Genomic DNA, 24,259 nt, shown 5'->3' with positions numbered 1-24,259 from the left:
ATTCTACACTCTGAGAGGCTGAATCTCTTTGGAAATTGTAAGTCACATTCACTAAATTTATCCAGGCTGCAAAGTGAAGTCTGTAAACAGCTCTATTAGATAATAAATTCCTCCCACTATAAGGGACACATCTTATCCATCCCCTGAAGGAGGATTTGTTTATACTTGTTGAATAAGTAGAGTAAATGAAGAATGAATGAATGAACATCAAAGAGTAGCGTAATGTGAAAATTTTTTTATGCTGAGCACTATATTGTAATCTGACCCAAACTCCATTAGAAGTGGGCATATAAAGCTTTTCAAATTAACCCATAAAATGAATACCAGCTGTATACACTCATAGTAATTTTAATTTTTCACAGCAGTTTTTCTCTTTTCAATGAAAACATAAAGAGGAACATTCCAACTCTACTTTTTTTTAAACAGTGAACCCAACAGGTAACGTGGCAATACAGTTGGGATTTTCCATGGATTACGGAGGGAGAACCTGACAAACAGCTGGATACCACATATGAGAACCAACAGACCAAGGCAGGCCACAGCAGTACAGGGCTTTATATTAGTATACAGACATCAGGGATTCACCTAACAAATAAATCATGTCATTTGCTGGATCATAATATTGTTCACTAACAGAAGCTAAACAAATGTAAATTTACTAAAATAGTTAATATCAAACGCTGTGCTGACCTGGAGACATTATCCTGCTATTTATTGAAAGAAACCACATCCAGACCAATTATAAGCTCAAAGTGAAGCTCCCTAAGAATAAAGGCAATTTTTTGTATCTTTATATTTTAACAGAACAGGAAACTTCTGGTGAAAGAGTGAACATGATCAGTGAGCAAATAAAATGTTTAGCCAAAACTACATTGAGAACCCATCCATTAAATTGGCATTATTGTTTGTCACCACCAGCACACTTTTAATTGTATCTTTGAACAGGATACCTCAACCAGTTTGTGCAGTGAATTGCTGTTCCTTTCTCCCAAACCTTGAGATTAAGGCAAAGAAAGCACTGAAGATTATGGGAGGAAACATTGCTACCAACTGTATCCTTTTCCCAGGTTGGAAATTACTGTCAGAGAAGCATGGTAGCAACAGCTGACTTGGAACTCTATCAGATAAGCATTACTCATGGAGCTAGAGGCAGCAGAAAGTAGTGCTTATAGATTTGGCCCCGGCACTAAGAGAGCTGGATTCAAGTGCTGGCTTCCTCACTTACTAGCTGCATGATCAAGGGCCTCAGTTTTCCCAAATATAAGATGAGGATAACACCACACAACTAGCACAGAGGACTGAGGATACAACTAGCGCAGAGTAAGAACTCAGTAACTGTTAGCCATTATTAAGAGGAGTGTAGGTTTTATTAGCAGTAGTATCGACAAGAGGCATGCAATGTACTAGGAAGAGCCTGTCCTTCTTTTAAAACAAGCAGACCTGTTTTTGAGCCAAACTTCTTATCCTCCTTTACCTCAGTTTCCTTCCTCCATATAATACATTTCACAGGGTGTTGTAATGATTAAATTACATGACGTGCATATACAAAGGCCCTACTACAATGCCTCGCATACAACAGAAACTCTGAAAAGTTACCATTACCACTGGTGGAGTTCACTAATACAGAATGGTCAGAAAGCTTTGAGGAGGAAAGCACTGACAGCACCAGACTTCTGACTCAAATGGAAACTCAGCCCTTGTAAAAACCACCCAGCTATCAAAGTTTCCCACATTTCTAAAGATAGCTGCATCCCAACGGTGGACCAGTGGAGCCCATTATTTCTCTTCCCAGATCTGCTCATCCTCTAGCATTCTTAAGAGTAGATTCTACCTCCCTGGGACTATGTTTCTCAAACGCAGCCCTTCCTTTCCAGCCCCAAGGCCATGGACCCAGGTTGGGCCTTCCCCATATGTTAAAGGCTTTTATTGTTTTGTCCCTTGACTATGGATAGCATCCCTCCTCCCTTCTTATGGAAAACAGCTCCTCCTCCCCCACAGGACTGTGTGGGTTGACATACAACCCTTACTGGACCAATCAGAGATCTTCCCTAGAATTTATCAAATTGGCAGCAAGGAAAATGTAGCAGAGCCTCTTGAAGCTAGAAGATGTGAGCTGGGAACTAATGGAAGCCATGCTTCCAACCTCCTGGGGAAAGCCCCTCTGAAAGACTAAAACTTCTTTGATGAGACAGGCAGAGGCAAGTGAAAAGGGACAGTGAATGGGCCTTTAAGTCTGACCAGCTGCATTCTGCTCTTCCCATTGTTTGGTGTCATGATCCAAAAAATTAATCTTTTTGCCTAGGCCAGTTCAAGTGGGGTTTCTGGCTCCTGGGGAAATTAATATCACCTCAAAGAGGCAAAAATGCTGCTACACCTGGGAGAAGACTAGAACCTGGCACTTAGTCTCTGCCAGGATCTTTTCCCTCCACTATCACCCATGTGACTCACTAGGTCACCCTCCCTCTCACCTACTGTTCATCAGCGTCCTCGACAGGCAGATAGCTTGGTCACTGAGAACCCCCAAGCATTACCTCCAAGACTCCCTCTACCAGTCTTAATTCTTTTCTTCATGCAAGTTTGAAAAATCCTAGAAAAGGACTCTGACTGTTTTGGTTTGGGGTCAGTGCCCATCCCTGGACCAGTCGACTATATGGCCATGATATTATGTACAACACAGCCACTATACACAGACCACTGTGTCCACCACACCACAACAAAATGAGCATTTCATTTGAAGTCCCTCATAATTTGTCCCCAACATGCCTTTTAAGCTAATCTCCCATCACACACCTACATAAAACCCACACTCCAGACACATTGAATTACTCAGTATATTCAGAAATAAACCACACACCTTCATGGCTCCACGCTTTGTTCCCTCTGCCTCTAATGAACTCTATCCTTGAACTCTCAAAATTCTTGTCCTTAAAGACCCAGCTAAAAATCCACCCCCCATTGCCTTCCACCTCTCAGAATTAGTCTCTTTATCCTCACCACTCGTATACCCTGTATTGTATTTACTTACAAACATGTCTTACTTCCCCCACCAGATTTTAAGCTCCTCAGGGTCAGAGACCCCAATATATTCATCTTTCTTTCCTTCAGTATGTAATGCAATACCATGTACTTAATCAGGACTCAATAAATATTTGGCAAATGAATGATCCTTCAGAAATGCTGATTACATATCATCAACCATTGGTCACTAAATAACAGTGGAACACCTCCTCTACCTGGGAAACTACTTTAGAACCTAACTTCCTTAATATTACCACTACATAAGCTTTCTGTTGTAGAAATAACTGACCAAGATACAGATATATAGCCTCCCACTATCTTCCAGACAGCCAAAGTCAGCCTTTAAAAAGGAAATCTCCATTCTTGATGGTCACACCATTAAATATATTCAAGCCAAGTGCAACATTTTGTGCTGAACAAGATTTTCTTCACTACACTAAAATGGCAAAAGATTTCTATATTTCTATATTGCTCATCATTACCTTCAGGCAGGAAGGAAAAGATACAGAAACAAGCAGCTTAGTTTTCACTCTTACACAATCCCAACCTCAACTCTGTTTTCCCAAGTCAAAACATAGCTTTAGACTACATATCAGCACAGCAGACTCAATGTTCACAGCATGGCAGACATAGGAAATAGAAGCAAGTATTCATCAATTTTACAAGTCATTTGGCAAAACAAGTACTCTGAGATTAACTCCACACACCCTCAAGTCTGGTGTTCTATTCTAATGTAGCTGACCATGTTTGAGTCAAGGGCTTCCAATCTACTTTGAAATGCTGCCAGAATGAGCTCTGAGGTTCAGCCAGCTAAAGGAATCCGGAGCCTGGTGTTGGATTTCACTTCTGGTCCTATAGGAATCTCCTCCTGGAGCTACAGAATACCAGTGTAGCCACAGGCTACAGATATCATAAAAGGCCACTGCTGCTTCTATATAATCTGTTGAACTTGGTACTCTGGAGTCAAATATACAGAAGATATGCAGAAACCCAATACATGGTTTTTCCAAGTCAATGCACTATATTTGATTGATAATAAACCTGAAGAAGACTCCTATGACCTGAACTTGGAAAGCCCTATAATATAGCCAAATGGATTTTCATTAGGTATATATAATTGAAAAGTTTCCTACTTTGCACTATCAGAAAGAAGATAAGAAACATTTAACAAAGATTAATTATGTGCCAGGTGCTTTTTGGCACATCTTATCTCATTTAATCCTCACAACAATCCTGTCCACTTTTTATAGTCAAGTAGCTAATAAATGGCAGAGCTAGGATTAAACCTACATCTAGCTAGCTGATCCCCAAATCCACATCCTTTCCACTAAGCCACACTACCTCCTGTCTACTTTGCTCTGATAAACAAATTTTAAAAATTCAAGGAACTAAATGGAACGTGGTATCCTGGATTGGATAGAGAAACAGAAGACAGATATTAGCGAAAAAACTGGTGAGTCCAAAAAGAGGTCTGGAGTTTAGTTAATAGTATTGCGCCAATGTTAATTTGTTTGGACAAAGTATCATTATAATATAAGGTGTTAACATTATGGGAAATTAGGTAAAGAGCAGGTGGGAACTCTGTACTCTTTTTAAGACTGTACTGTAAGTCAAAATTATTCTAAAATAAAAAGCATATTTTTTAAAAGTCAAGGAAGTTATGAATCTCAGATATCGTCCAGAAGTCCAATACCTAACTGGATATTTCCAATGGGGCAGAAACGTGTGGTCTTTTCCATAATTATAAATTTTGAATCTACCAGAGATGTCATTGCTGGCTGGCTTCATTAGTGTAGTACAAAAGCAAGTTAAGTCCAAACTCACATGACACCTTGGTCGTTGACCAGCAATAAAAATGCAGCCTGTCCTCAAAAAAGGAAAACCTCATCAAGCTGATCACGATAGCAGGTGACCTAAACAGCTGCTTTATAATATGCTGAAGTAAGCATTTATGGGTAATTGGGGAGCAGAAACAACACAAAGCCACCCAGAAGTAAAGGTTAGGATGATGTCATTAAAATGTTGGATTTTTGAGAAAGAGTACCGGCAGGTAGACCCAACTGACCCACAGTCATCAGAGGAGCAGAGATGGGTTCATCTTTTTTTGAGTGAAGACCTCATGCAAACCATGAAGGAAAGAGACACAGCTGCAGAAAGCAGCAGACTCCACCCCCACGGGCAATTCACCTCAAACCAAAGGGCAGTCTCCCATCTGTTTATGCTGTGGAAATGGCTGCTGATCCCACAATGATCTCCTCCAAGACACCTGCACACAGAGGTGGTTTCTACCAGGAATATCATCTCCAAAACACTGTTCATACACTTATATTAAAAATGTTCATATAGAGGCTTAAATCTCCATGCTGTTATTATAATCTAAAAGTTAGATCTCTTCTACCCTACCGACCCAGGATAAACATATGGTAAAACATTCTATACGTTCAGTTGTAACACGTTCTACTCAGTTGGGTTGCCAGCCCGCCAAGTGACTTAAGGTTGAACACATTTTTTTTGAAGGCTTCTTGTTTTTGTGTTCTCAGTGGGCTATTTATACCGTTTTCAAGCATTCCCCCCGCCTTTGGAATTTTAATTTACTGTGAGTGCTTCCCCCTTAGAGCATTCCCTAGTGCCATTTTATTCTTGACCCTTTTGAATAAAAATCCTTAATGAAGACATCTGAAAGGGGGGTGAAGGGCAGTAGAGAGACACCAGGGAAGCTTCTGAATTGTCCTCTGAAATTTTGTCATCTAGATGCTGAGGGTGGTCTCTTTGTTAAGAGTTTCGCATCCGGACCTTAAGGCCACATAATTAATGTTCCCACTGGAATCGTAGGGACTCTCTTTGAAAGAGTCTGTTGTCCAGTTTTCAGGCCACATTAGGCATGTTCCCGCCCAGGAGCAGGGCCTGAAAAGAATGTCGGTGTTTCCCTTCAGGTATAGGTGCCTGGGGGTCAGGGGGAGAGGGAACGGCAAGGGGTGGAGTGGGAGGCGGGTGATCGACAGGGATAGAAACGGTGTCTCCTCCTCCCTCTGAATGTGAAATAGCCAATGAGGTGGCGCGGCTGGGCCGGCCGGGCAGCCAGTGCCATATAGTATGCAGCAACCGGAGGAGTCACGTTGGGGGAACGGCAGAAAGCAGCTATCCTTTTACACTACTTTGCTCTAGCAGCTATCTTAATGGTGACTGCGTGGCCGGGGGGAAACCTGATCGGCCAGATCCAGCCGAAACCGGGAGGGAGGGAGTGGGCTTTCCGGAGGGGGGGAGGGGGGAGGGACACGAAGAAGGAGGAGTAAGAGAGGGGAAAAGAAAGAGGAAAAGAGTGCGAGGGAGTGAGGGAGGGAGGAAAATAAACAACAAAAAAATGTCCTCTTCCTCCCCCACCGGGCAGATTGCAAGTGCGGCGGACATCAAGCAGGAGAATGGGATGGAAAGCGCCTCGGAAGGGCAGGAGGCGCCCCGAGAAGTGGCGGGGGGCGCGGCGGCTGGGCTGAGCCCCCCGGCTCCAGCCCCTTTCCCCCTGGAGCCGGGGGACGCCGCGGCCACCGCCGCCAGGGTGAGCGGAGAGGAAGGGGCAGTGGCTGCAGCGGCGGCGGCCGGAGCGGCGGCGGATCAGGTACAACTCCACTCGGAACTTCTGGGCAGGCACCACCACGCCGCGGCCGCTGCCGCCGCCGCCGCCGCCGCCGCCGCCGCCGCCGCGCAGACCCCACTGGCCTTCTCGCCCGACCATGTCGCCTGCGTGTGCGAGGCGCTGCAGCAGGGGGGCAACCTGGACCGCCTGGCCCGGTTCCTGTGGTCCCTGCCCCAGAGCGACCTGCTACGTGGCAACGAAAGCCTACTGAAGGCGCGGGCGCTGGTGGCCTTCCACCAGGGCATCTACCCTGAGCTCTACAGCATCCTCGAGAGCCACAGCTTCGAGTCGGCCAACCACCCGCTGCTGCAGCAGCTCTGGTACAAGGCGCGCTACACCGAGGCCGAGCGAGCCCGCGGCCGGCCGCTGGGCGCCGTGGACAAGTACCGGCTGCGCAGGAAATTTCCCCTGCCCCGCACCATCTGGGACGGCGAGGAGACGGTGTATTGTTTCAAGGAGAAGTCGCGCAACGCGCTCAAGGAGCTCTACAAGCAGAATCGCTACCCTTCGCCCGCCGAGAAGCGGCACCTGGCCAAGATCACCGGCCTCTCCCTCACCCAGGTCAGCAACTGGTTCAAGAACCGCCGGCAGCGCGATCGGAACCCCTCTGAGACCCAGTCCAAAAGGTGAGCGCCAACTTTCCTCCTCCTCCCCGTTCCTCTCCCCAACCCCCTTCCCAGCTTTCTTTTCCTCCAAGTGCTTGCAAACATGGCGCTTACCTTCCCCACTAGCCTGGTCCGGCTGCCCACCTCTCCCCGCCCCCCACCTCTCTCCCCGGCTGGGGGAGGGGGGGCGGCGGCGGCGAGGGGCGGGGGAACCTTGCTCCTTACCCTCCCCCCACCTCCCCCCAGAAGTTTCTGGTCGCCCGCCTAGGTCTCAGTCCCCGCCCCCACCTCGGCTGGTCACTGCTGCCCGGTTTCCCACCCCCATCCCCCTGGCTTTGAAGTTGCCACTCGCTCCCCGGTTCTGGTCGGACGAAGGATCGTGTGTAGACGCCGGAAAGGCAGTTCTCGCTGCCGCCCGATGCCCACGGAGGTTGCCAGCGCCCGCCGGGGTCTGCACCTCCATGGGGTCACGCCGGCCCGGCGCGCGCACGCGCTCCCGGACCCCCAGGGTTCTGCTGCCCCAGGCAGGCGCTGGAGGTGGCCGTGGCCGCTCCGGAGGGAGAAGAAAGTTGGTGGGGTCTGGAAGCGCAGAAGGGGGTCTGGGGACGTCGAGGTTTTATATGACAGAGTTAATCATTCACCCTGCCCGCTGTGGTTCCCTTCGCGGCCGCGGCAACTGTGGGGTGTTGGTGCGGCTCGGCTCTGCGGTGTTTTGAAACCTGATTCTGAACTCCTTCGGATCGAATTTCAGCGCCGCCGGGGTGGTGGGGCTAGAGGGCGGCTTCCCCGGCCCCCGAACCCTGCGGGGCTCCCTCCCGGTGTGGTGATTGGGACTGGGGGCAGGCTGGCACCAGGCGGACAGCAGGGAAGGACTGGGGGCGCTATCCACTCCGCACCTCTTTGAGCGCCCACCCTGGCGGGTTTGAACTTTTTGACTGCCAGGTATTTTTTCCCAACCGGTAGAAAATACCGGGTTTTCCTCCTCTTTTGTGCGTCCTCCTGAGTCAGACACCTGGTCTGTGTGTATTGTTGGACAAAGTAAAGAGAAGGTCGCCGAAAGGGATGGTGTCGCCAGCCCCGCGGGGAAAGGAGAGAAAGAATCCAAAAGCAGCTCGAAGGTTCTGCTCAGGGGAGGAATCTGGGAGCCGGGGAGCCCGGCCCGGCGGGGAGAAGGTGATCACCCGGCGCGTTCCATAGCCCGCCGCGGGCCGCTCCTGCCCGTTTCTCGCCCAAGGCAGGAGGGAGGCTCCGTGCCCGAACCCGGCCTCGCGGTAACCAAAACAAAACGCGCACTGCGACCTGTGTGCACCCCTCCGCAGACTTGTGGGGGCGACCCAGAGGAGGCGCCTTGGTAACTCCACGCCACCTGTCCCCGTGCCTGCTTGAGGCAGCGGATCCTGTCGGCGACGGAATCCGATGGGCAGGGGGTAGGGGGGTGGGGAGCGGGCGCGGCGCGCAGGCCAGCTGCCCTGGAGCCTCCACTCCCTGGCCGGGCGCGTTCCCCGCGTCTCCCCAGCCACACTCAGCCTGCTTCGCCCCACCAACACACACACCCGCTCCCAGCCCAGTTGCCTGGTTGAGGCCCCTTTCCGGATCTACCTCCCACCCGCATCCCTGGTGAGTCACCCTCGCAGACGGCGACGGCGGCTCAGCCTCAGCTCGTAAATCAAAGCGCCTTCTGCGCTCCTGGCCCCGCAGTCCGGAGTAATCCCCTCCCCTCGGCATGAAAGCGAACCGACCTCGGGGCACTGCAGAGATGTCAGATCTTCTGCCGGGCCAAGTCCCGCCGCGCTCCAAACTGCCTCTGTCCTACCATCCTTTCTCCCCCGGCCCAGCCTCAGACCAAATGGGAAACACCCACCACTACCCCTCCCCAGATTTGGTATTTACCCCCAAATCGGAGAACTGAGGAACACAGTCTTGTCTGGAACAGAACAGAAGGACTGAGGGTGCTGGGGAAGGGGTCTGAAAGGTACAAGGCCACTGAGTGACCCACACCCTTTCCCTCCCACCTCACCAGGGCACTGGATGGTGTTTGTTAAATAGGCCCCTATGGCTTTCTTTGGATTCAAAGGCGACTGCACATAACAGTTCTTGGGTTGAAAGTGCCTTTCCTACAACAAGACAGCCACTTTGTTGAATGAGACAGTTGTCAGTCTGGTGGAGTAGAAGTTTGGGAGCAGGTGAGAAAATGATCTCTTGTTAACTAACTGGCAGACAAAACTGAGTACTTCCCACCTCCTGCTCCTTTGACAGTTTCATTTACCTCCAAAATCACACTAACCTGAATTGGTTTGAGGGGAAGGGAAAGAGTTCCTAAACAGAAATGACTGACCACCCCTTTAATGAGTTTTTTTTCCTGTGGTATAGGTAGCAGCATATTTAACAGTAATAAATAACTTCAGTGCTATAAAAACGTGTAGACAATTCTCCTGTAAATCCTATTAGCTGAATTTATATCTTTTAGACCTCTGGACTTTCTCTGAACTTATTATTAGTAAAGGTTATTGAGACATGAGAGTTCCTCTTCTCAGATGCCCTGGTCAGAATCTGCTGAAAGGCCTCAGAGCTAAAACAAGACTAGAAGACTTAACTGCTGTGCTTTCTTAAACACTACCTCTAATGGGATTAGAGGCTGGTTTTCCAAACAGTTGGCACTATGTAGATTGCCATTCCCATGACTTTCTGAATGTCTTGATTTCCTCCTCTGTACAGTGAGTCGGATGGCAATCCTAGCACTGAAGATGAATCCAGCAAGGGTCATGAAGATTTGTCTCCTCATCCACTCTCCAGTTCATCCGATGGTGTCACCAACCTCAGCCTTTCCAGTCACATGGAGCCAGTATATATGCAACAAATTGGAAATGCTAAAATATCATTAAGCTCTTCTGGAGTTTTGTTGAATGGAAGTTTGGTACCTGCCAGTACTTCACCTGTCTTCCTTAATGGTAATTCTTTCATTCAGGGACCCAATGGAGTTATCCTTAATGGATTAAGTGTGGGAAATACACAGACAGTGTCACTGAACCCACCAAAAATGGCATCAAACATTGTGAGCAATGGTATATCCATGACTGACATACTGGGGTCTACCTCCCAGGATGTGAAGGAATTCAAAGTTCTCCAGAGTTCTTCAACTAACTCAGCAGCCACCACCTCCTATAGCCCCAGTGCTCCTGTGTCATTCCCAGGGCTGATACCCAGCACTGAGGTGAAAAGAGAAGGTATTCAAACAGTGGCTTCCCAGGACGGAGGTTCTGTAGTGACTTTTACCACACCAGTGCAAATTAACCAGTATGGCATCGTCCAGATCCCCAATTCCGGAACAAGCAGTCAGTTCCTTAATGGGAGCATTGGATTCTCTCCACTGCAGCTGCCTCCTGTTTCAGTGGCAGCTTCACAAGGTAAAAGTCTGGTTTGGTACCGTAATGCACCAGTGAATGTTTTAGCCAGCTGCTGTAAATGACGCATTTGGTGAGAGCTATAGATTGCTGTTACTGTTCAGGTACCTTACTGGCTGCCACAGCTGCAGAATAGCCTTGATTTGTTCCTCTTTCTTCACAACATCCATGTAATATCCAGCTTGCTTGGTTCCCTGGCATCATGGGGGTGGGTTTTTATTTTCCCAACAACTGAATGGAAAAATACAGTTCGCAGTGAGTCCTGCCAGTTCTACAATTATAGAAATATGCTAAGTCAATCGGTGCTTACAAATTAACCCACCGCTTGACATTTTAAGATTAAAAATTAATAATATTGCTAGAACACAGAATAAGTCAAGCAGTTGGTAAGAATGTGTAGACTTCACCTAAGCATTATTTATTTGACCAAAAGGAGTTTCAGAAGAGCGAGCTAAAGAGACTGGATCATTTGCGTTTGATTCATGTTCCTCCTATAAGTAAGACTAACAGACCTAAAGGGAGAACAGAGGAGTATGTGATTGTCTGTTGCTATGCATGTATACTTGCCCCCTAAATGTGTGGGTTTATTTATGGAGGTAACTGTAAGCCTTATTTTATATGTTGGTGGCTTTACTCAGGCATCTGCTAAAGGAAGCACTGATCTGAAATTTGGGAAACCTGAGGCTGATATGCCAGTTCTTCAATGACTTTAAGCAAATCTGGATGGCTCTGTGTCATTGTTTCTCTATAGAAACAGGAATGGTTAGAATGGCAGTGGAGGTTGCAGAGCTGCTAGAATTCAGGAGTGGGAGATGTTAGTGCATATTTGCCTTCCTGGAAGCAAATCTGAAAGTCCAGATTTTTACCCAAACAAAATAAGTGACTGTTTGCCTTAAAGATCAGCTTCCTGTAAAATGGTTTTATCCAAAAAAAACACCTCAATTTATACACAACTCTTGTTTCCACAACTATGGTCTACTTCAGTTTGTTTGAGGCATTAATGGAAGAATTGTTGTGCAGTAAATTTCATTCTGTTCATTTGTTTCTCTTTAGGTAAAATGGTAGTATAGTAACACACAACAGTCCTGCAGCATGCTATTTATTTCTTCATTGTTCCAGGCTATGGAAAGGATTAAGCTTAGTCACTATCCAATACAGGGCAAAAAAATAGGAAAACCACAGGGAGAGCCAAAGTGCTTAGTTTACAATACTTTAATGTGGATCTAACCCTTTTTCTCTCTTTAGGAAATTTCCAAATAGTAGGTAGCATTTTAAAGACAACAAATTTGAGCAAAAAGCATGGTATGTACATTGGGGGAGGAGAAAAGCAGGAGTACTTCTCACACATAAACTAAAAAAGTGCTACCATAGAAAATTATTACAAACTAATAGCTAATTCTTAAAATGGGACATTTAATATGAGTAAGAACAGCATTTTCAGTTAAAGTAGCTAAGATCAAATGACAGAGCTGTCAATCCTTAGACTCGTCTGGGTGAGTTGAAGACATAAGTTTAACCAGATGGCCCAGGAAACAACGTTCCCTTAGAGTAACTGTGTATTGCAGTTCTCAGTAAAGCATTTGGGGATTCAGCCTTTCTCAAAACAGATACCAAGCCTTTCTTAAAAATGGCTAGACAAGGTAGATTATCTTTCTATAGTCGAAATTTATATAGAAAAGCAGAACCTCTATATCTTTTGCTCACTTTATAATCTGAGTAAATAAGGTTTTTTTTTAAGCATCATTATAAAATTATATTTTGTACCTATATCATTTCTCAATTGGGTTTTTTTTAACTGATTTTGAAATGATTGTTCAATTTATAATTCAATTGCAGCTATACTTAAATATCAAGTTTTAGATCACATCTGCTTTTCCCCCTTCATCTATGTATTTTATAATATCTACACATTTAGAAATACTATTTTATTTATATTCCGTAGCAGTTTGGGAAAATGTCGCACCTATTATGTTATATATAGCCCTATCAAAAAATAATGAATCATTTTGTTCACAAATACACTGGCAAACAATTTCACAAACGCATACACACAACAAGTAACCATCTATTTCAGATGTCTTTTGCTACAGTTTAGTAGTCAACAAGAATTTTAAAGCCTTTTTAGTTTGTTTGACCTGGAACAAAGATTTGCGTTAGAGAAGAGCTCAAACATATGTAGAAATGTTTTTCTTAAGTTCAAATAAAGTGTTTTCATTTTTTGTTTGTTTAAAGCCATTCCTTTGCATTTAAGGTGCTTAAAAATGTTTGGGGGCTTCCCTGGTAGCGCAGTGGTTGAGAGTCCACCTGCCGATGCAGGGGACACGGGTTCGTTCCCCGGTCCGGGAAGATCCCACGTGCCGCGGAGCGGCTGGGCCCGTGAGCCATGGCCGCTGAGCCTGCGCGTCCGGAACCTGTGCTCCAAAATGGGAGAGGCCACAGCACTGAGAGACCTGTGTACCGCAAAAAAAAAAAAAAAATGTTTGGAAGACATATAAACAGCCCTGTGACATACATTTATCGATATAGGTGGCAGCATAATCACAGTTATTCTATTAATTCAAGGAGGGAAATGTTTTAGGTGAGTTACCTTTAACATTAGGCTGTTTTCTCAAAATAATGAAGAGTTTACTGAACATCTAATTCAAGATCAGGGTAAACATCCTGCTTGAATTATTCTGTCACAAAACTCCCCCATGTCCACCTTTCCTTTAACGGCAAGATAATTGCCATTATTTCACTGTGCCTAGGAAAAGACTCAGAAAGAAAAGGGTTTTATTTGATGGTGTGAGTTGGGGGGGAGGGGGTCTAATTTGTCTGCATTGTCTGAGTTAGCTGATTTGAACAACTCAGCTTTCTACTTATATTTCTTTTTCTACTTCTGGTCTCTGAAGAACATTATAATGAGTCTCAAAAGATACAAACCTTTTACAGAAGCATTAGCTCTAGCTCTTTATGTTAATCTGTGTTTTAAAAAGCACATTTCATTATTATCATTAATTCTTCCTGTCACTACAACACTGAAAATTCAGAACTAGCACAACAAAAGGAAAAAAAAAAACTATTGAATGTTTTGTTGACTTGACTGTATGGTTAGTTTGGTGAAACTTTGCAACTTGTCTGTACAGGTTTGTATGGTTAACTGTAAGCCCCAGGGTAACTCATTTATGTGGTATTTTCTGCATTTCCGTTTATATTTTATGTCAGTTACTGAGCTTGCCTTGAACAAAGGCATTCTCTTTCACATTTTTGTTTTCTAGTTCTAACTGGCAGAGCGAGCAATAACTATCAACTAATTGAGAGATATCAAGTCTCAGTAATACTGAACCAGAAACTTGACTGAAATTAGAACTTGGAAACAACATTTTTTTTTTCACATTTGATTTCTAAGCCAGTAGTTCTTGCTCCCGCTTCATCACCAGAATTACTCAAGGAGTTAAAAATATACCTGTTCTGGGATTTACTGAGTCAGATAGATAGATTCTCAGGAGTGGAGTCTTGAAATCTGTAGTTTTAAGTGCCCAAGGTGATTCTATGGAACCTGAGAAAAATCATGTGTGTAAAAAATAACTTTTTTCTTTCCTTATCAGCCCCATCAATGATAATCTGTACTTTTTTTTTTTTTTTTTAGGTAATATTTCAGTAAATTCAAGCACTTCAGATGGGAGTACATTTACAAGTGAGTCCGCCACAGTCCAGCAAGGAAAGGTTTTCTTGAGCTCTCTTGCTCCCAGTGCAGTGGTATACACTGTTCCTAATTCAGGCCAGACTATAGGATCTGTTAAACAGGAGGGTGTGGAGAGGAGCCTGGTGTTTTCTCAGTTGATGCCTGTCAATCAGAATGCACAAGTAAATGCAAACCTGTCTTCTGAAAGTATCTCGGGAAGTGGCCTCCACCCACTGTCCTCCTCCTTAGTTAATGTATCCCCAACTCACAATTTTTCCCTGACTCCCCCTACCATACTAAACCCCACTGAGCTAAACCCTGACATTGCTGATAGCCAGCCAATGTCTGCACCTGTGGCAAGCAAATCTACTGTGACATCTGTCAGCAACACTAACTATGCAACTCTTCAGAACTGCTCCCTTATTACTGGTCAAGATCTATTATCAGTACCCATGACCCAGGCTGCCCTTGGGGAAATAGTTCCCACAGCTGAAGCCCAGGTGAGTCACCCCTCCCCTACAGTACACCAGGATTTTGTCAGAGAACATCATCTGGTTATGCAATCAGTAGCTAACATAAAAGAGAATTTCTTAACAAATTCTGAGAGCAAAGCAACAAGCAACTTAATGATGCTGGACTCCAAATCCAAGTATGTCCTAGAGGGCATGGTTGAGACTGTCTGTGAAGACCTGGAAACAGACAAAAAAGAGCTTGCCAAGCTCCAGACTGTCCAATTGGATGAAGAGATGCAAGACTTGTAAACTTAATTTCTTTTTTTTTTTTTCCTGGCATCAGCAGGCAAATCTTTTCATGAAGACCTGAGGACATAAAGGATTTTCCCATTTGAAGGGAAACATTAGTTTTGCAAGTAAATGCATTCAAGAGACTTTGGATTGATCTGCATGAAGATCACAGTTAAATATGCAGGAGTAGAACTGCATTACTGCAGCCTTTTTGTTCACATATGTTCTCTTTTAGATAGATGGAGACAGAGGAACAAGATGAAATATATCAAGAAGTCAAAGTGTATCATTTGGTTGACTTAACATAATTCTAAGATCAAATGGAACTTGATAAATAGTTTTCTAAATTAAAAATGTATACACTTAAGGTAGAAATTAAATATCACTACAGAGCGTTAGAAACAATACAGTTCTTTTTGTTTACTTTTACTCCACGGGCATTGGTAAGGTTAAGAAGCATAAAAGGTACTCTACACTATTCTAAGGGTATATTTTTGAATATATGCATTTCTGTTTTTCAGCATTTTTGTGAAAGTCTTGGCTTGTCTCTATACGTTTCCAAATGTGATTGGTAATAGTTCACTGTGGCTGAGAAAGTTTGCAACTCCACTAAAAACTCTGAAACAAACTTCAGTATGAGTGTAAATATATTAGTCCTATAAGCAAGAATTTGGGTAATTACAGTGAATTTTATTTATGCTGTATATGTTTCTCTTATACTTCAGACACTATGAACTGAAAAGAAAAATGTTTTCGTACTGTTTAATTTATTTTTATTGTTTGAACAGGAAGTGAACAGTTATTTCCAACAAAGTTTTACTTTTTGTAGGATTTTAAATGTAATGATTTTTATCAGGAGTCTATTAAGGTCAATATTAATAACACTGAAACAAGAAATCTAACTCCCAGTATTGGAATTTTGGTACTTTTTTTCACATCCTTGTTCTTTATTTAGCAACTCTCTGATTCATTTAAATATATTTTCTACAGAATTCTATGTGCCTTTTTACCTTGTGGCCTTTTTATTATTCTTACTAAGGTACAGAAGTTTCAACAGAAGCACTGATGACTCCTTTCTACTATCCAACAGGGTTAATTTCACAGAATTGCTCTAAATCTGAAGAACTTAAGTTTCACTTATATTATTAGAGTTAATGTTTATGATGCAAGCCGTTGAACAGTTAATTATTGTTGATACTTTTCATTACAAAGAAGTAACAGTTATAGACCACCATGTAAAACCAATTCTGGAGGCTATGAAAACAACCATTTTAAAGGAAAGAAAGAATATGTAACTTCTATTGAGCTGAATTATGTCCTGTTGAAACTTAGTTCTAAATGTTTTAACTCAGTTGTTACATTATGACATATGACTGTTGTTTGCACTATATTACCACCTCTTCTTTAAAAGTAAATCTTTCGGGGTTTCTGTAAGAAGCTTGTTTGATAATGTTGTGAGCTGTGGTTACAGTTTTTATCAGGACTCTGAACAGAAGATGTAATAATACAAATACATTTATGTAGTGAGTAAAGTCTCTGGCCTCTGAAAAGCAAGAAAAGTGAGAAAATGATCTCTTCAGAGATGACAGAAAGTTGTTGAACATGAAGATGTCACCACATATTGCTTTCTTTCAGATTGGAACAAAGGGTCCACTGTAAATGTCTACATGCCCATCAACCTAGCATGTTGAATAAGGGCCATAGAGGATTTAACTTTTGTTGTTATTGCAAATGGAACTTGCAGGCATAGGTGAAGAGCCCTTTGAAGAATTCCTCCCCCATCATTTTTTTTCTCCCTCATCATTTTGATAAAGAACTTAGGTCCCATTTTTTTATGGAATTAGCGAATGTTCCTAAACTGCTGAAATTATGTGTTTTTTTGTTTTGTTTTGTTTTACAACATCAGGTCTTTTAGAGTTCTCTTCCACTCCACCACTACTTACACAGCTTGTTTGTTTCTTTGGGTGTGTGCTGATCATGTTACTCAGATTAATTACATGGGTCTATAGTGCAGTTTACATGAAAATGATGTTTTCCACTTGATTGCTGCAAATATCAAGAGTTTGTTAATTATTTTAAAATACCCATCCAATAAGAAAGATGGGAAGGTTTAAAAAGTTATATATGTTATATATACATATATATAACAGGAAAAGTTTTGTGTCTTCCAAAAATATAAGACTCTCTTTTATTCACAGTTCTTCCTCTTTTCTTCCTTAAGAAAGAGAAAAGATAGCACAAAACTTAAGACTTACCTAGGAAACCTATACATACTCCAACATGATGTAATTATACCCCTACAGTTACTCCAGGTAGCTATACAATACACCAGGTAAGAATCAATGCACATTATAAAGAACTTGTTCTTTTCTATTCTTTCAGTAAAATAAGGGCCAGTTGTTATGTAGCCCATATATATGGGAATGAAATAAGATAAACCCCATGATCTCCTTGCACAGAATTGCAAATGTTTTTTTGCAGTACCAAGGGCCAGACTCAGAACCCTTGTAAGAATTTCCCTCTTACTTAAACCAATGCTTGAAGATGCTGCAAATGACCCTCTAATGATCCCCAAAGAGGAATCAGAATAGGGATAAATAACTCCCTGCAAACCCCAACCCCTGCTGCTGGCTGTGTGAGCCTATCTATGCACTCTATCAGTCAGAATTGATATATAGCTCTTAGTTACATCCAGTAAAGGACAGCCTGTTGTTTAAAGAGAAGGTGCATTTGTTCCTCAGTCAAGCAAGAGCACCTGTGTTGTACTGCTTTATAGCTCATGTATATTCATAGTAAAGAAAAGACTGAATTATACACGTTTCAGTGCCTTTCTTGTGTTACGAAAGGCAGGTAGATGTTATAGCCATAGATAAAATTCATAGTTGAATTGCACACTGACCTTAAATCTCCCTGTATATGCCCTTGCGTCTTGCATGTTAAAAGCTGGATAATTGGGTAGATATTGCAGCCTGCCCTACTACATGTTAGACAAGTGTGCATTAGTACATAACCAGAAGTTCTTCATTCTTTAAAATGTTTTTGACAGATCATCTCATCATAAAAATATAAATAATTCAGGAAAACTGTGGGGAAAAGAATTACATTTTATAGAAGATGTTTCAAAGTCTTCTTAGAGCTTAGATAATAGAGTCTAACAGTTATTTTGTATCTAACTGATACATTTTATGTTAATTTCTTATTACCACCACACATTTTATTACTCAGAATTGTATAGCATGTGACTCTTGGCTTTCAGGGTTCTCAAAAATTTTTTATTCTTTTGTTGCATGTACTGTATGTTTAGAGGCAACCAGTTATATACTCAACATGGTTTTACTGTGCCTTACACAAAGAGAAAATCTATACAGAATGTATATCATGGGGTGGGGTAACAGAGTCTATACTGCACTGTTAGGTGATGGCACACAGAGCATGTCCCAGAACATTTCTGTGCTTAATTACCCAACCAAAGAGATCTAAAGTATGTATGTTGTACTGTAATAGGGGTTTATGCCTGGACAATTAAGTGTTTTATTTGTTTTCTGAAATGATGTGAACTTATTTTTCTAAACACTATGCTAAATAAACTTTATATTTATACATACCTTATGTTGAAAAAGTTATTTATCCCTGGGAAAGCAGAGAAGAGTAAAGAGAAGAAAAACAAAAATCCACAAACATTTCATAGGCTTGCAAATATAAGAGGAGTCATTTTGGGAAAATAGTCTGTTGGTCTTTATACAAAATTACCCAACTCACTTAATTGTACTGCATACTCAGAGCTAAATGATTAGATTTCATCCTCCTTAAAGGAAAGAAATGTGTCATTCATTTAGGTGTCCCCAAATCTGAATCTGATACCATTTTCAATGGAATTAAATTGAAAGGTCCGAGGACCTTTCCATTCCCAACCTTACTGAAAGAGCTCAGTATCACCCCATCTTTAAAGCACTCCCATTATCCAAAGTCTGGTGATACCACAGCTGGGTCCACCAGTGGTTTGGCTTAAAACTATGGACAGAACAGCATTACTGAGTGTGTAGAAGAGTCAGCCTTAGTACAGTTTGGTCCTCATGTTAAAATTACATGACATCTGATTTTGCATGCCTCCCACACTGAAATGAAGAGGAAACTAGTTAAAAAAATAGACTGGGACCACCTGTACAACTCTATTACAAAACTAAAGTCATCAAATTAATTTCAGGTATTATGTGTAGTGTTTTTTATAATCTTGTCATTCAGTTCATTTATTTATAAATTTTCTATGTAGTTAAACCAGTTAAAGTGAATAGTGTCTCAGTAAGTGGGTACTGTATAGGGTCAGAAATTATGGAGTGATTATATTTTATAATCAAACATTTTTAAAATTTTTATTTTATATTGGAGTATAGTTGATTAACAATGTTGTGTTAGTTTCAGGTGTACAGTAAAGTGATTCAGTTATACATATATATATTCTTTCAAATTTTTTGGCTGCATTGGGTCTTCGTTGCTGCACACGGGCTCTCTCTGGTTGCAGCAAGTGGAGGCTACTCTTCACTGCGGTGCGCGGGCTTCTCACTGCGGTGGCTTGTCTTCTCTAAAGCCGCACGGGCTCTAGGCACGCAGGTTTCAGTAGTTGTGGCATGCAGCCTCAGTAGTTGTGGCTCACAGGCGCTAGAGCGCAGGCTCAGTAGTTGTGGCACACGGGCTTAGTTGCTCTGCGGCATGTGGGATCTTCCCGGACCAGAGCTCAAACCCATGTCCCCTGCATTGGCAGGCGGATTCTTAACCACTGCACCACCAGGGAAGCCCTTAATGAAACATTTTTAAAACATTTGACAAGGTTACTGATCTACTTCAAACATTTTTTAGCGACAAAATTTTTTAATTTTATTTTATCGTAGTATAGTTGATTAAAATGTTGTGTTACTTCAAACATTTTTGTAGCTCCTTGGAAAGTAGCAAATTAAAACCCCTCAATGGGATTCAAGACCTTTAGCTATATGATTCCATCCCACCTTGCCAGTTTGCCTTAAAAATAATAAATGTGGAAATTTACCTTTGTACCTCACCATTTCCAATACAGTAGATAGTAAATAAACAAAATACTTTCAGATAATGGTCAATGCTATAAAGACAATAACAGGGTGATGGAATTGAGAATGGGGAATGGGTAGAGGTGGGGATTAGATTGGTCAAGGAAGGTCTCTGAAGAAGTGACATTTCAAAAGAGATTTGAACGGTTCAAGGGAGCCAGCCTGCAAGACCTAGAAAAGAGCATTCCAGCCATAGGGAACAGCAAGTACAAAGGCCCTGAGGGAGGAGCACATCGGCTGGATCACAGTGTTATACACTCTAGGGGTCATGTGAAAGGAGATCCAGTCAGAGAGACAGGCAGGGACCAGATCACAGGTAGGGCTTTACTGGTCTGTGATGCACTTCCCTAATGAATATCTTCAGAATATCCTAGTCACCTATGACTCTATATATGAAAATTTAAACTATTGTCTTCACTGTAAACCTGTTCACTGTGTGTTCCTCATTCATCCATTGGCCAAATATAAAATCTGGGATTCACTCTGGTGTCTTCTGTCCCTTTCTTCCCACCTCCTCCACCAGATCACTACATCTATCCATGTCTGCTCATTTACTGTCTCTTGAATTATTTCTCACCCCTCCATTTCTAGGGTTACTGCTATAGTTTACGTAATTACCGTTTCTCGACTGAATTATTGCAGCCTCTGCCTGCTTGGTATCCAGTGTCTGGTCCTCATTCCAGGCTACATTACAACTATATTCAGATAGGACTTTCAGAATTCAAGACTTATCCCAGCCTCACATTCTAGTTTGAAATCTTCAATGGCTCTCCATTGCTTATGAAATACCATTTAAACTCCTTAACATACAAAGCCTCCAAGACCCAGGCCTTACCTCTCTGTCTGGTCACGTCTCTAGCCACATGAATCTTCCTTACAGGCACCAGGTTCTTTCTTACCTACCAGATCTCCCAGACTCACTAGGAAGTGAGTCTGCTCCAGGAAGCTCTGTCTCACCCTCATAAACAGAATAGTACATGGCTGATTCTGTGATCAGACAGGAATTTATATCTTCCTTTCATGTGGCACTTATCACATCACTGTAATTATGTGTTTGCCTCAACACTTTCATCTTTGTTTCTCCTTTAGTGTAGCAGAGCACAGTAAGCACTTAAAAATTATTTGTTGAATGACTAGTGACCCGAACAGTCATCCATCCCTTTACATCATTTCACTTGCTTGGATTAGGGAACTTTATGGCTCAACTGGTTAAACTATTATCCCTATTTAGAGAACAAAAATAAAGCACTGCATTTTGGGGTAGGGTCTGAGAGTGGTTCTGTGAATCTCCTAGCATTGGTAGATGGTCTTCATGGTGATTGTTTTCCTTACTGCTCCAAGGTTTTTTCCACTTACTTCCAAACAGAGGCTGGGTTCCAGATGATACAAAGTTTGACAGACAATTGGGGGCATTAGCAAAAATGTACTCACTAAGATTTTTTAGATCAATGTTTCAAAATAGCGGTATTTATACTTATATACAGATATGCTCTCTAAAAATATTCTCTCTATGGATATATTCCTATTATTGTATTTAAACTGAGCAGATGTCTAAAGAGTCTATAAGGAATAGTTAATGGAATGTAGAGTTTAGGCATCAGGAAATCTGGATTCTTGTTAGCCTTTAGATTTGGGAAATATCAACTCACCTCTCTTTTCTTCCATTGAAATGGGTGTGTTGGATATCATTATATTTGAGATCCATGTAGTTATAAGAAGAGAAAAAGGGTTAATAAAATGCACTCCCTCCCAGGCCACCCCACAGGTTAAGACAATCAATCAATTGCAGAGTGAAAGTACACTGTGACCTGCCAAGGGCTATAAATGTAAGATAAAATAACTGATATTGAGTCAACAACCTGTGACACCCTAGGACTATTTAGAGGTGTAGAGCTAGGTGAGGCAGGGCTGCTTTTGTACTTTTCCACCTTCTTCACCTGTATCTACTTTGCTCCCTAATGGGTCTGCCCTTCCCTCAGGTATTGTCCTACCTTCCCAAGCTCCTTAAGTGATAATCCTGGTGTGGGTAGTTAATAGTTTAAGGTATGAAGAGCCCAACCCTCCACCCCTTGGGAATTTGTATTTTAAGGAAGCCTTTTAAAGATGCAAAAGAGCAAAGCTATCATCATGGATGATAAGTTGCAGATCAGTAAAACTGAGCAAGGTGTTCCCTATCTCTAAGCACAACAGACAAGTGTGTGCTTGTGTGTGTGTATGTGTGCATGTGTGTGGGTTTGGGGACTAGGGAGAGAAGGATGGATGAGTGGAGGAAAAGCAAATGTCACCCTTTCCTTTCTTAATGTGCTCCACTTCCCTACTGGGTATCAAGGACCAGACAGTGGAATCTGAGCTGTTGGATCCTCTGAAAACAGTTAAGTGTAGTTTCCCTACACACATCTTATCCAGAGCCTGGATAATTACCTTCAAGAGGACTCCTGTGTTGAAAAGTCATTAGCTATAATGAAACCATAAAAATTAGCCGTAGAAAAACAAGGGTTGTTTGGGGTTTTTTGTTTTGTTTTCTTTGCTTTTTAAGGTGTGAGCTACTTAGATGTGCCGAAGAGAAACACAAAATATATGTTTGGTTAAAATTAGGGAATGTAATACAAGTTTGTATTCATTTTTATTTATTTAATAAGTATATTCTTACTGTGTTCTTTAACATGTGGATGACATTGAATATCCTAGTATAAACAATATTCATTCCTTGGCAAATTTATTGTATTAGCACTTAATGGGAATGAGGATGGATTAAATTCTGTCACTGCATGAATACTCATCAGGGATCTTAAAAGGGATCAAGAGGGGCTTCCCTGGTGGCACATCAGGGATCTTAAAAGTGATCAAGAGGGTTTTCCCTGGTGGCGCAGTGGTTGAGAGTCCACCTGCCGATGCAGGGGACACGAGTTCGTGCCCCGGTCCGGAAAGATCCCACATGCCGCAGAGCGGCTGGGTCCGTGAGCCATGGCCGCTGAGCCTGCGTGTCCGGAGCCTGTGCTCTGCAATGGGAGAGGCCACAACAGTGAGAGACCCGCGTACCGCAAAAAAAAAAAAAAAAAAAAGTGATCAAGAGACTGGCACAACATTGTAAATCAACTATACTTCAATAAAAAAATATATATATATTTTTAAAGTGACCAAGTATCCTATCCCAATCATCCCAGGTAGATTTTCCAAAATATCTCCAATGAACACACACTAGTTCTAAGAATACATACAATCTCACCTAATAAGAGCCCCTTACTTCTAGTCTCATTATACTCTGTCATACTCTGATATCTTAACACATATCTGTCTTCCCAAGGATGAGTACAGATTTTTGAATCAGGTAGCAAACTGGTAGTGTTATAATACTGAGCTCACAGCATGAGTCACGCTATATTAAAACAGAATTTGTGTTTTTTCAAGGAGGAATAAATGAGGCTAAAATTTGCCTTTAGTTATTTTATTTTACTTTTATTATTTTAAAGTTGTGTTCATGTACTGCTATGCAATATTATACATATTATTAAAATTCACAAAATCAAAATTGTACAAGTATATAAAGGGGAATAAGTTCTTATTATTGTTTACATTTCCCAAGGAATCTTCTTGGACACCATTTGGAGGAAATATACCCTACTTTGGAGATGAGTACTGCAAGCTAGTGTTTCCTAATTTTAATGTGCATATATAAATAGCTTGAAGATCCTGATTAAGTGTGGATTCTGATTCGGTAGGTCTGGGGTGAGGCTTGAGATTCTGTCTAACAAGCTCCCAGGTGATGCTGATACTACTGGCCTGGGGACCACACTTTAAATAGTGAGGATTCACGCAGTAGCTTCTCTATTACTGACCTAAATCTCAATGCAAATTGAAGTTTTAACTGGTCAGTGCAATGTAGATGGTGCAGAGAGACTGAAGATCATCAGCCAGTAGTTATTTTAAATGGTGCATGTTAACAATGTAAATTAAATACATGAACCAGATTGGGTCCATATGTAAAGCATCTAAGGTGGAAAACTATTTATTAAACACTTTAAACCCCTTAAATGCATTCTCAAATACAGTAGCCATTGAAAGGTTAAACAAAAAGTAATCCTCTCTTTTAACACAGCAGATCTCCATGGAGCCTACAAG

General features: G+C 42.3%; 1 protein-coding gene across 1 annotated transcript; it reads left to right on the top strand.

Moving 5' to 3' along the window:
• Window positions 1–6,379: 6,379 nt before the first annotated feature.
• On the top strand, window positions 6,380–18,665 carry SIX4 (SIX homeobox 4). The gene is made up of 3 exons (XM_032621474.1): window positions 6,380–7,275; window positions 9,970–10,658; window positions 14,284–18,665. The coding sequence occupies exons 1-3, from the start codon at window positions 6,380–6,382 to the stop codon at window positions 15,078–15,080; spliced, it is 2,382 nt and encodes a 793-aa protein (XP_032477365.1). The 3' UTR covers window positions 15,081–18,665.
• The last annotated feature ends 5,594 nt before the right edge of the window (window positions 18,666–24,259 follow it).

Source organism: Phocoena sinus, chromosome 2 (assembly GCF_008692025.1).
Source record: "Phocoena sinus isolate mPhoSin1 chromosome 2, mPhoSin1.pri, whole genome shotgun sequence".
NCBI classification, from domain to species: Eukaryota; Metazoa; Chordata; class Mammalia; order Artiodactyla; family Phocoenidae; genus Phocoena; species Phocoena sinus.
Note: the sequence above shows the minus strand (reverse complement) of the source record. Positions and strands in the feature narration are given on the sequence as shown.

Excerpts from the sequence above, each read along its gene's own strand:
- SIX4 (XM_032621474.1), top strand. The coding sequence starts at position 6,380 with ATGTCCTCTTCCTCCCCCACCGGGCAGATTGCAAGTGCGGCGGACATC. Across the intron at positions 7,276-9,969 it reads TCTGAGACCCAGTCCAAAAG|TGAGTCGGATGGCAATCCTA; the intron begins GTGAGCGCCAAC and ends TCCTCTGTACAG. Across the intron at positions 10,659-14,283 it reads TTCAGTGGCAGCTTCACAAG|GTAATATTTCAGTAAATTCA; the intron begins GTAAAAGTCTGG and ends TTTTTTTTTTAG.